Genomic DNA, 13280 nt, shown 5'->3' with positions numbered 1-13280 from the left:
GAGAACCTAAGGGGAGAAGAGTTGAGTATGGAAAGAACAAGAATCAGTCAGGGCTTAGAAGTAAGCATTGCAAACAACAGAGACAAATTGCAAATGGAATTAAATAATTTCCAGGAAAGAGCCAAAGATGATGGTCAGAGCTGCTAGTGGTGTGAAGGAATCAGATATAAAAGAGAAAGAAGAGAAATTTGAGATCATGGAATTAACACAGGTGTGGAGAGGAGAGATGGAACTGATTGCTATAAAGAACTTTGAGGTAGCTCCATGGGTGAGGGTGAAAACAGTTACAGTGTGAATGACAAGTGAAGGTGAGTTGTTCAAGGAGAGCAGGTGATGATGGTAGTAGACAGGTATCTGGTAAAGACTAAGGTAAGAGAGGAACCAAGATAGCCAGGGTGGTCCAGAGCCAGTAAAGAAACAAAGTAAAAGCCTAGACAATTTCACGATCTGCTGGCTGGGGAACTGAGGACCCAGAGAGTGATAGTTGATGGAACCAAATCAGCTTGGTGCACTGTAACCAGTGGCATCCCCTAGGGCTCTGTTCTTGGACCTGTACACTTCAGTGTGTTTATAAATAATCTGGATGTGAGTGTTATAAGCAGACCGACTAAGTTTGCTGATGACACCAAACTGTGGGAAAGTGCAAGCACCCCAGAAGCTAGGCTGGCAATCGAGGCCGACCTCAACAGGCTTACACGGTGGGTGGATCAAAACCTGGTGGCATTCAACAGTGAGAAAAGCAAAGTGCTCCACTTTGGGAGAAAGGACCTATACCACACTTATAGGCTTGGCAGTGTTATGCTAGTTAGTGCTGCATCTGAAAGAGACTTGGGGGTCATGATTGACCACAAGATGAACATGAGCCACCAATGCGATGCTGCAGTCAGCAAAGCAAACAAAACTCTGGCCTGCATCTTCCAATGCATTTCAAACAAGACCCAGGAAGTCATCCTCCCACTTTATTTGGCCTTGGTGAGACCACAGCTAGAGTACTGTGTCCAGTTCTGGGCTCTGCAATTCAGAAAGGATGTGGCAAAGCTCAAGAGAGTCCAGAAGAGAGCCACACAAATGATTAGATAACAAGAGAGCAGGCCTTATGAGGAGAGGCTGAGAGACATGGGACTCTTCAGTCTGGAAAAGCATAGGCTCAGGGGTGACTTGATGGCAGCCTATAAGTATATAAGGGGTGTGCACTGGAAACTGGGAGAACTTCTGTTCACCGGGGCACCCCATGGGAAGACTAGGTCCAATGGTCACAAATTCTTGGAAGACCGTTTTAGCCTGTACATAAGGAAAAACTTCTTTACTGTCTGAGTCCCCAGGGCCTGGAATAGACTCCCAACACAGGTGGTGTAGGCACCTACTCTGGATTCTTTTAAGATACTTATCTTGCTGAGATCATTTGACCCCTGCTGACTGCCTGCCCTTTGGGAAGGGGGCTGGACCCAATGATCTTGGGAGGTCCCTTCCAGCCCTAATGTCTATGAAGTCTATGAAAAGAATGAAAATATGTGAAAAGCAAGAGAGTCGGTACAGTTAGCATTATGGAATTTAAATTTAAATTTAAATTGAGATATGGTTGGAGAGAAGAGAAAAAGCCAAGCATTAAAGTTAGAAGGGAACAGGCCATTTTTACATATGCTTGGAGGGGAGGGGAGGGTCACTTTAATTAGAGTGGGTCTGAGAGCAGCGTCCTGTGGATCAGGGTTCCTGTACTTCAAAATGGCAGCAGGGGCACTTTATATAAAGCTCATCAACTTTAATTAAAGCGCCCTCGCCACCATTTTGAATTGTGGAGACACTGATACACAAGACGTGGAGGCTGGCTGGAGTGTGCTACTTAGCACTCTCCAGCAGACTCGATTAATTGAGTCTGCTCTGACACGCTGTAATTACAGTGTGTTGGAGCAGCCTCCAAGCATGTGTATAGGCTCCTCAGATCAGAGGAACCAAGAGGTAGACAAAATAAAAGAGGAGAAAGGAAGAGAATGTGAGTGGAGAGGGAGAGAACCACCATGGCTTTTGATGATTAGGAGGAGAGACCGTGAGAAAGAAGAAAAGCTACATTAGCTGGCGTCCAAGCAGAAAACCAGAAGTTACTTAGAGGAAGAAGGAAACAGGAAAAAATGTATGGATCAAAATGAATTTGCTGCAAATGCAGTAGGTCCAGGGGCATCAGGAAGAAAGAAGGAGCTACAAATGTTCAGATTAAGCGTAGTGGGAATAAAGCCTGCTACACAAAACAGAGAATTGCTATTTAAGTTAGAGGATGGTGGTGGCACAAGAACCAGTAGGTATAAACTAGCCCTCAATAAATGTAGGCTTGGTAATAGAAGATGCCTAACCCTCCAGGCTGTGAAGTGCTGAACAGTTTTCCAGCAGAAGTTGGGGATGGGGAAAAAATAACTCTTAATTGTTTCAAAGATGAAGCTTGATAAATTTATGAAGGGGATTTATATAATGTGTGGTGCCTGTGATAATAGGATACTGAACTCCAAGACTCAGCAATTCCTCCCAGTTCTATATTCCTGTATACAACCTGAGGAGTGAGAAGAACATTTACAGGGAGAGGTTCATGTTGTCACTTACCTGGCATTCAGCAAAATAAAAGCTTCAGGCCAGAGGGGAAAAAAAAACCTTGCACCATGCTCGAAGGAAGTCAGTTAAAGGTCAGAGTGCAAATCACTTAGCTTTGTGGAAGAATTCCTGGTTAAGATGTTAAAAGAGATGATGGCTGGTTAGGAAGGTTGAGGGTATGTGCTGCTTCACTGCTCCTTTTCTTTGGGCTACAGCCTGTGCCAGAGATATAGGAAAATATCAAAAGCAGAGCTGGCTGGAAATTTGTGATGGCATATTTTTCTGCCAAAAAAATGTTTTACATGAACATGCTGAGGTTGATGAAAATCATATTATGGAAAAACAAAACAAAACAATGCATTTTGTAAAGACCAAATGTCTTTTTTAGGAATGAAAGTTTTCAACTTTCTTGAAAAAATTGTTATGGGCAAAAAAGAACAAAACATTACTCTTTTAATTAAATGCACCAGTCAGTCAACCTGAAATAAATGTTTTGAAAATACATATTCATGTCGTAGGAGATTTTGAATTGTTGGTTCCTTTATTATTTGAACTGGAAATATATTTTGAAATTCTGTGTGGAATAGATATTCTGACTTTTGACCAGAAGGTTTGATTCTGCCTTGAGCTGGGGGTTAGACTTGATGACCTCCTGAAGTCCCTTCCAGTCCTACTTTTCTGTGATTTTGATAATTTATGACCATATTTAGCCACCTGGCCAAAGACGCTATGTTTCGTTGTTCTCGTAGCCCACCTTGGTTTGGTGCTTTTAGACTGAGATGTGGGAAAGAAAAGGAGTAAAGTCTTGGCGCTATAGGAGTCAGTGGGAAAACTGACTGACTTCAGATGAAATCCAGACCTATCTTAAGTGGCATCCATGGAAAAGGCTTATGAAGCAACTGACTACTGGAACCATTTTGATCTCTGCTGTTACTCTTCCTGGTCAACACAGATGGAGAAGGGGTCTTTGGAGGGTGAGCCAAATACTGCCTGCTGAAGGGCTTATAGAGTCTGGTAAAATTTTGGCTATAAATAATTTAGACAAACTCCCTTACATATCTATATGTCAGAGAAAACAAACACCACCTCAGAATAATCCTTGTTGAGGACACTCTGAGATCTGAGAGACCTGGGTTTCAGCTTATGCTCTGCCTGATCCGGGCCAGGGACTTGAACTCACTCTTACACAGCACCAGCAATAGGTATTTCCCTCCCCCGTAAGAAAAGTTTTACTTTTATATAGACAAATATTCATTGGATCAGCAAGAAAGAGACTGACTCAGTAGCCCGGTACTGAGGTGACTTGCCAGGATGGTGGGAGATCTATGTTCACATCCATGCTCTTAAATCAAGTAATGTAGGTCCTACATATCAGCCCAGTTCTCTGACTGCTTGCTTGTGTACTCTCTCTCTTTCTCTCCTTTTTTCATGAAAAACCTAAAGGTCACAGTTTTTTCCCCTGATGCAGAACAGGGTTGGGTTTTTTTGTGTTTTTTTTTTAATTTCCAAGTTTTACATGGTGAGGAAAACAATTTCTTAAATAGCGCAAGTTCTGAATAGCACTCAAAATTGGTATTTGTTACAGTTTTGAGAACTGCTAGAGCTTTCATATTTGGACCCACTTTTCTGTCACAAATTCATTGTACAGTGGAAATGCACCTTTGGCTTTCCACAGTATATAATACCAAATATTAATGTTAAATTATTTAAATATTAGGCTTTATAAGAGATTATCCCACGGGTAATCTTTCTTGTTATTCAGAGAATGTATTGTTCTATTTTGTCATTTGCATTATAAACTACTAGGAAAACTGCAAAAGCGTGCAATATTTAGGTTCAAATTAAATGGATTAATGTTGTCTAACTCACTGCACTTTACTTTTTGGTAAAAGGTTACTTGGCTATTTATTTGCTCAAATGATAGGTTTAATGAAAGCAGTTAATTAAATTACTTGCTCAGACAGTTTCTGCTAAGCCAAAACAAAAAAATCAGCAAAACCTAATAAGGAACAGTCTAGCAGATTTGCAAATAGGTCTTGTTAAGATGCATATAAATAATATACTAAAACCTTTTTTTACTTGTTTCTTTTATTTTGCTCACAGTAAATTGACAATGTGACCCTCTTTTATTTCAAGGACAAGGATGTTTAGACCTCCTTTTGTAGCTGTCCTCCAGAACCGTGCAATGAAACCCAATACCTCTTACTTATTTCCCTAGATACTCTAATCCCTCCCTACTTTATAAGTATCTTTGAGCTGTTCTTCCCTTTTGTATCCACAGCAACATGAATCCCTGCTGGAATTATTTGCTTCTGAAATGCAGGTGCATTTGTTTAATGTTTCATTGGTTCGAGCTCTTAACTTGAAGACTTTTTCCACAAAATGATGACCTCTGCTTTTACAGCACTTCTTCTTGGGCATTGTTTATATACATTAAAACCATATAAGCCATTCCATCTTCTAATAGGTAGAACCTGTTTTCCAGTACCTTTTGTTCTTCTTCTGTTGTTAGGAGCTTGCTTTTAGACAACAGAGAGGAATCCAAAGCCATCATGTATAACCCATTCTTTTGTTAGCTCAGAAATAACGCTGTATGAAGAACAAGTCATATTGGTATGAAGATGGCTAGCAGTGTATTTCAAAGGTGATGCTTATGCATGAATCTCTGTTTAAGAGTCTGCTTTTCATGGATGCTGAGCACCTGCTGTTTCCATTCCTTTTTCAGACTCCTTTATATTTAGAGGTCTATATTTGAAATATTTAAGGTGCTACCTTAAGGCACACCGTGTCTTTTTGTTTTAAGTAGTTTTGAAAATGCAATTTAAGCTCATTAGTCACTTTTAAAAAACATTTAGGTACCTAGGGACATTTTCACAAACACCTATCTACATCCATCTTTGTGCATCTTAATACTCATAAAAATATGACCCTTGGGCACTACATTTCATTTTAAACTCCAGTGGGCTTTATAACTTGGCTGCTAGAGAGAACTTGGGACTATTCACTTTTAAATACATAAAATTAGATAAAAAAAAATAAATAAAAGGTGTTTATGTCTATTATGGAAGTACAAATAATGCAAACGTGTTTAGTGAATTGTCATGCTTTATGCCCCTATAACTTAAAACCAGATTTCTGTTTAAAGTCAAATTGTTCACATTATTAATAGGAGGTGCTATATTGACTCAGTCTAGTCTGATCATTTCTTTGATAATGGGCAGTACCAGACACATCAGAGAAAGGTGCAAGAAACAATTATGGAACAGCCACCCCATGGTGAAAGTTTCTCTTTAGAGCCTTTCACTTAGCTTCTGGCTGATACTAGCAAGATGAGGCTTTATATCCCTGCTAACAAATATTGAGCAGGTTTCTCTTCTTAAGATGCAGAGCAACAATCATTTGCACAAGTGTATATTTGGTCACATTTAAACCACTTTACACCCCTTTTATTCTGGTGCAAATGACTGTATGCACAAGGCAGCACAGAAGCTGACATGTTTTTAAAAACAAACTCTGTCTCTAACAGAAGACAATTTAATTACCCATAAATATGTCAAATACATTTCTAATTCTGTGGTGCTGCATATCTAAGTGTAATAAGTAATGTGGTTCTGTGTCATGTAAAAAGTCTTTTTATATATATATTTTTAGACTGTTGCATTTTTTATTTAATGCCTCCCTGTGATCAAAGCCAAGGCTTAAAGTCCTCCCAGGAATACTGGCTAAGAGGCTAATGTGGTAAAGGCATACCAGTTTCTGGAGTCAGGGGAGTGATGTGTCTAACAGTGTGCAGCTGACTTTGACTCCAGGTCATCTGAAGGGATAATGAAGGTATGAGTCTAGGGCTTGAACTCAAGCCTTCAGAGCTATAGCAAGTCATCTTAACCATTCTGCCACTCAAGGATTTTTTTTGAGTAACTGTGGAATTGTGAAATTACAATCCAATAAGGTGAATGGAGAGTGCATGCCCCCTCTTAAAGGGTTCATTGCATTATATTTGTTAATACTGAATTTAATATGCTATACTGCTGTCATTTAATTTAACTTTGATGTAACCCTGGGAAGTTCCTATTTGCTGTGACTTGTGTTGGCTAACTTAAATGTTTTTTAGTCTTCTGCTAAGCTGGACACTTCACTGTTCACCTCCTTTTTGGGAACAATGGTGCATCTACACTTAGTTAATTCAAAGCAATAACCTCCAAAGAAGTTTGATCTGGAGTAAACTACTCCTGGGCACAGCATCTACATGTGCGCCTGGGACAGCAGCAATTTGAGCTGGGGCAGAGCAGTTTACAACAGGGTTGGAGGCACAGGGGGTCAGTCCCAGGCTCTGAGTGGTGGATTGGATGGCAGAAGGGCTGGCTGGGGCACAAGGGTGCTGAAAGTGTGGAGCCATATGACTAGGTGGCAGGCAGAAGTCTGGCCCCACTGCTGGTTGGGCTGACCAGGTACAATTTATGCCCATGGTCAGCTTTTAAGCGTATATTTAATTGCAGTTAGTTACCCCGCTGTAAAATAGTACTGTCCCAGACAGTACTATCTTATGGCAGCATTATTTAGTTTATTGTGGCCTAATAGTATTGCACGTGTAGATGGTGATGGTTTACTCTGCAGCTAATGTTTTTTCTACATACCTCTCGGTAGCAGGGGCTCATGAGTGCTGCAGTGCTGGGGCGGATGGAGCATCCCACAGAAGCAAGGGGGGCTCCCCAGCATGCTTGGCAGCAGAACCAGAAGTGGACCAGAAGCAGTTCTGGTCCACTTCCGGGTGCGCTGGAGAGCGCGTAGGGCTCCCTCTTGTAACTGTCTTATAGTTTTTAGCAAAGACTTTATATTATTTTCTCTTTTTTTTTGTGTAACTGCCGCGCGGCACTCTCACATTTATGTAACCTTGAAGTAGACTGTTAATCAAAATGAACGCTTTGTACTTCTCTCCACTGGCATTAAGCTACACATGCGCATTCTGTAAATTTCATTTCTTATCTAAAAGTGTCATTTTTGCAGAAATGAAACTTATGTAGAAAATCTGCCTAGCAATAATTATGTAAAAGAAAATTATCCTATCTGTATACTATAGTTAGTGTCATAGAGGCAGTCCAACAAACATTTATAAAAGAGGCAAAAAGCAGGAAGCAGCAGAGACGACAACTGGAAAACTCTGTGGGCCTGATCACCCCGCAGACCGGTTCTCAGCCTCCCCGCCTGGGCGTATCCCAGCGAAGATAAAGGCCTCAGAAATCCGACAACTGACAACGATTCACTGTGTTACAGTATTGCTTTGTGTTTCCCAATTATGAGCCGTTGACCAGTTCTGGGACTTAAGGAGCCGGCAGCTGCACCTAGCTTTGGACTTGTTCCACTGTTGGAACGCAAGGGCTGGCTCTGGAACCTCGTGAACCAACGGACACCCTATAGACTATCCCACTCATGAGCTGTTGACCAGTTCTGGGACTACGGAGTCGGCAGCTGCTGGCTCTGGAACCCCGTGAACCAATAGACCCCTTTAGTATCCAGCATACTGTAACTGAAGAAACATCGGAGACTCCGCTTCTCGACTGCCTCTCATCGTAGCTTAGACAGCATACCTACGCTCGCTATACTTGTATTTACTGCAACTTCGTTCCAACCGGCCTCCCCTCTTACTTGTAAGAGGGTGAGGCCAGGTGAGTGAATAAATCTTTTTATTTTACTCTATATCTACTCCGTAATAACTTTTATGACTAACATTCCATATCAATGAGCCGTTGACCAGTTCTGGGACTTAAGGAGCCGGCAGCCGCACCTAGCTTTGGACTAGCTCCACTGTTGGAACGCAAGGGCTGGCTCTGGAACCTCGTGAACCAACGGACACCCTATAGATTAAGAGACACTAACTACTTACTCTAAGTCGTCTACTTGTGCCAACTCGGCGAACCTCGAGGGCGGCTAAGAGCTACCTCAATCCCGCCCCACAAGCCGCGCGCTCGCACAACTCCGCAAAGCCCGCGGCTCCCCTAAGCGGTGCCGGAGCCGCTAGCCCGGCATTTCGCCACACCTCTTCTCTCCCCTGTGCCCTCCCTGGCTCAGTGACTGGTGCCTCCTGGGTCTGCAGGAGGCGGGGTGGGACCCGAGGTCCCTGTGCGGCCAATTGCTGAGCCAGGGAGAGCGCAGGGGGGGTCTCCCGTGCGCTCCCTGGCAGACCCAGAAGTGAACTGGAAGTACTTCCAGTCCACTTCCGAGTTCACTGCTGAACATGTGGAGGGACCCCCTGCACTCCTGTGGGACACTCCATGCGCCCCAGCATCACAGTGTTCACAAGCCACGCCTGCTACCTCACGGTATATAGAGAAAACTTTTAAAGCCGTGTCTGTGTCTGAATTGTTGATTCTCTGAATTGGCATCGAATCTTCAGATTCAGATTCGGCCAAATTGAATCAGGGACATTGATCTGAATCAATGAATCGAATCACTGTCCCTGATTTGGGCCGAAAACAAATCAAATAAGGCCTACTTTGCACACCCACCCCTAGTCAAAATGCCAACTAAAATAACTTCAGATCATTCTTAGTTATCAGCTTTTTGCTGATTGTAGCAGAAAGCTCAAAGAATTCAAGATTCAAGAGCCAAAAGTTTCCTTGAAAAATCTTAGCTGCTTTACCCCTATCATATCCTGTTCTTCATTGTGTTTTATAGTTAACCTTTCAACCAAATTATCTGATATTGAAGTAAGGGTCACCCTACAATTTCCACCTTTGTATTTAAAAAAAGAATTAAAATGTCAAAGCATATGAAGTTTTAAAAGTGTGTGAATATGTCAACTACTATTTGTAAGTATTTTCCCTGTACAAATATTCTTATTAGAGGTGGGACTGGTAACAGTGTCAATACTTAGGATTGCTCAACAGTTCCCACTATAGGAATCAGGTTTCAGTTTGCTTTTATCTTTGTCAGACTAACTGTTCAATGTGAACTTTTTCTCTGCCAGGTTTTTGCCTAGGGCTGAACTTTTTTGGAAAGTTTCCACAGAAATAGTCCATCACTTTCCTAGAACAAGATTAGGGAGTTATATGTATTATGTAAACGTGTTTTAGCCATTAATTTTTTTAAAGCTGTATCACTTTTATGCTTTGGAGTAAAGGTTTAATATTTGGCAGAGTGGTCATCTTGATGGGGGAATATGATCTTTGCTGCTCCAATGAAAAAACACCCAAATTGTCTCAAGTCATGAGTCTTTGAAAAATCTCACTGTACACATAAGATCAGTAAGACTGTTTTTCCTGTTCGCTCAAGATCTACTCCCTCACTCCCAGCACTCAGGCAACAAGAAGAAAGGTGAAGAATAAGGAGAAAACACAATACTGGAACCAGTTTGGGAGAAAAGCAGATGGGAAGGAACCAAAAAGAAGAATTTAGCAGGGGCCAGGAGTTGGAAGTGCTGGCTGAAAGATGACAGAGCAACTGAGAAGATGTCAAGAGGTTCACAGGCACAGATGTGGGGAGAAGATAAAAGCAGAAAGAAGGGGGTTAGAAGCCAAGCTGTGGTGGGGAGTTTAAGTGGTATGGTGGAAACAGGGCAGGAGCTGGGGATAGAATGGGACAGATTCTGGGAAGGTGATGACCAGGGGGCCCAGGCACCTGTTAAGGGATGGAGCTACCCATGCAGCTTTTGACAGCTTGCCAAAACTCTGTAAGCAGGCCTCTGCCTGAAATAATTGCCTGCCCATGCTCTAGATTGGAAGGAATAAAACTTGCTGGTAACGAAGGGATTTTTTCCCTTTTTTGGGAAATGCGGTGTTTCAGGTGGTTTTAGCTTAAGTTTCTAACACTAAGAAGTTAGGAAACAATGTCTTGTGCATCCATATTATAAAACAACCTTTAATAACATGACCACTTAGTAATTTTTCTACAAAACCCCTGCCTCACTGAGTGTGTAAGATGTTCTGGAAGTGAATCTCAGGTGTGTGTAATAAGTATGACCTCTATATATGTGGCAGTAGTTTAAAGGTATGTAGTGAATGAGTTCAGTATTGAAGGGAAAGAAAAGATGGTCTCATGGTTTAGTGCCTACACATGTCATGCCAACTAGATTTCTCAGTCGGTCACTAATTGTATGCTTCTCATTTGAATAGACAGAGTGACATCTGATATTTCTTAACATTTGAGTGCTTGACTTGGTGTCCTTAAGAGTTTTTCTGAAACATAGTTATTGTTTTTAATGAGATTTAAAATGTATATTACAGCCACACCCAAGTTTGGAGCATGCATTGGGTTTGGCCCTGTACAGCATATAGGAAGACATAGTATGTGCTCTAAAATGCTTCCTATCAAAAGGAAAGTGACCTAGGAAGCAGGACTTAGTTCTACCTGAAAAGATTTGTGTTTATGATATGCTATTACATCTGTTTTCCTGATAATCATATATAAAGTAACTGTGAGGCATCCATCCCCTTTAGTTAATTATATTTATTGACACCACTGCCACAGTAACAGCTGAAAATGAGCTCAGATTATAGATGGTACGTTTTAACATGAAGATGGGCCTGTTTATACCAAGGCCACTGTACATCATTCTGCTCGTGTAAAGGGATCTTAAAGTGAGAGTAAATTCTATTTACACTCACTTTAAGAAGTGCTATGTAAAATTGCATTTGTGTAAATGAGAATCAGACCCATAATCTGTCTAAATATATGCACATTAAGATTATTTATTACATTGTGCCCTGAGTGTGCATGGAGATTTACAGTAGATGATCCATAATCCAGAATTAAACTATTAATATGCATGTATCGAGTGGCAGCCATAACCTTGAAATTCCTAGGTTTAAGTTTGACCTTTAACTTTGTTTGAATATATTTTTTAAAATGTATGAATAACAAATTAACATTAGTAGATAAAAAGCATACAGTTTCCTTGCTAGCACTTGTACCTATCTGTACTGAAGTTACACAAAGCCTTGAAGATTATAAGGCTTAATCATTCATAATATTTATTTGTTTCTAAATGTCAGATCTAGTTTAGTTTAATGTATTATGTAGCCCTCTTTGTTAATCAAACCACAGTGGGTCGAATTCTCCCTTTTATGTAGCCAAGAACACATGCTATTGAGAAAATGGCAGAATCCTTCGTACCTAGATACTGGTCCATTTAAATGAATTACTTTCTAGAACCATGCTGGACATAGTATTGAAAAACTCTGCTGTTCCCTTGACATATCTTCTTGGTTCCAGTGGGTCTCTTGCAAGATGTGACTGGATTAACAGTAGCTACAAGGTTCTCTAAAGCCCCTGATACTTCAGTGGTCAGCTTTCTTCCTTTGGAAACAGAATGACCCGAAGCCCTGGCAAAGGCATATCTTTATTTCTTCCATCCCATCAGTAGGGCTGGGAGTACTCTTGTCACATGTTATTGGATGGTAGTTGGTAGGAGCAAATTATTAATGAAAATACTAGATACATGTATTCAGCCAGTGCTCATCAGTGTGGGACTTCAGTTCTTTGGGAATGGACTGGGAAACTCAGTTGTACTTAAAAAGCTTGATTAAACAGTATATTCAAACAAAATCAAGTTACTATGATACCAAACTGAATTATAATAAATTGATGCTGATTTCCATATTGCATTTTAATTTTCTTTCTTTAGTCCACACCTGAAGTTTAACAATCTGACCTTGATTTCAACTCATGGGCTTCCAGGAAAAAATCTACCAGGCTTGAAGTACAGAAGATTTTTAATTAACAGGTTTGATTTCTAAATATTTTTGCTTGGACAGTATAAAACTTGTGAACGGTTTTGTGACTTCAAAGCACAGTTCTATATAATGTACACAAAGATGTATCAGGTAGCCTGTACTGAGTCTAGAACATTAGTGCTCAAGCTGTTGGTCCTGCATGGCCTCGGCTGGCCTCTGGTCATTGGGATTGGGCCCCATGCTAGTCCCATGTGCCAGGATCAAGCCCTGAACACCAAGATTGGTCCCCATACCACCCAGGTCTCCTCACAGGTCCAGCAGTTTGGCAGCAGGGGAGCTATGCCACTACTCTCCTGCTGCCAAAGTTTTGGACATGTGGCATGACCTGTGGGCTGAATGACACAATGCCAGAGGCTGGATCTGGTCCACAGGCCAGGGATTGAGCATCCCTCATCTAGAATATTATTTTTCAGATCAGCCTTTAATAGATGCTGGCAAAGAGGTAGCTGTAGCTGTTCCCCACTGCAGCGGTATTCATCTCTGAAATAAGTTGAACCTAAATATTTGTGTATTATTGACTAGACAGATGTTGTTAGGTATTATTAAAGTCTCATAGTCAGCACTGCAGCACATTGTAATACTACCAATATCACTAGATTCACTGCTTTCTTTGATTTCTAAAAAGGCAATAGTTTGTGTTTCTTCCAAAAAGATCTCCCATTTAGTTGTTATTTTATATATTCATGAGAGGCATTCCAAAACATGTAAGATTGTTTGTGCATTTAGTAAGTTTGCAGAACTAGCCATAAGATGTATAGTGAATGCCTCGTCACTGAACTCAGTGGGAATTTTACCACTGACTTTACTAAGATTAAGATTGGACTTAGTATGAAGGCAGCAATGGACAAGTTACTTTCTTATGAAGTTTCTGCTTCACAGGGAAGGCTATGACAGCCAAATGTCTCAAACTGATGCAGAATATTGCTGTGCTGTGAGTTATTGTGGGCTTACTTAGAGAAGGGGAAGTCATTATGA

General features: G+C 41.0%; 1 protein-coding gene across 1 annotated transcript in view; it reads left to right on the top strand.

The window, feature by feature from the left end:
- CFAP61 (cilia and flagella associated protein 61) overlaps positions 1 to 13280 on the top strand; it is a 212687-nt gene that overhangs the window by 118230 nt on the left and 81177 nt on the right. Inside the window, exon 19 of the mRNA XM_090051987.1 lies at positions 12197 to 12295. Coding sequence (XP_089908113.1) covers positions 12197 to 12295 — 99 coding nt within the window. The remainder of the gene's footprint in view (positions 1 to 12196; positions 12296 to 13280) is intronic.

Source organism: Crocodylus siamensis, chromosome 1, assembly GCF_052110815.1.
Source record: "Crocodylus siamensis isolate JL-2025a chromosome 1, ASM5211081v1, whole genome shotgun sequence".
NCBI lineage: Eukaryota > Metazoa > Chordata > Crocodylia > Crocodylidae > Crocodylus > Crocodylus siamensis.
This window is presented reverse-complemented; position numbering and strand designations above follow the sequence as displayed.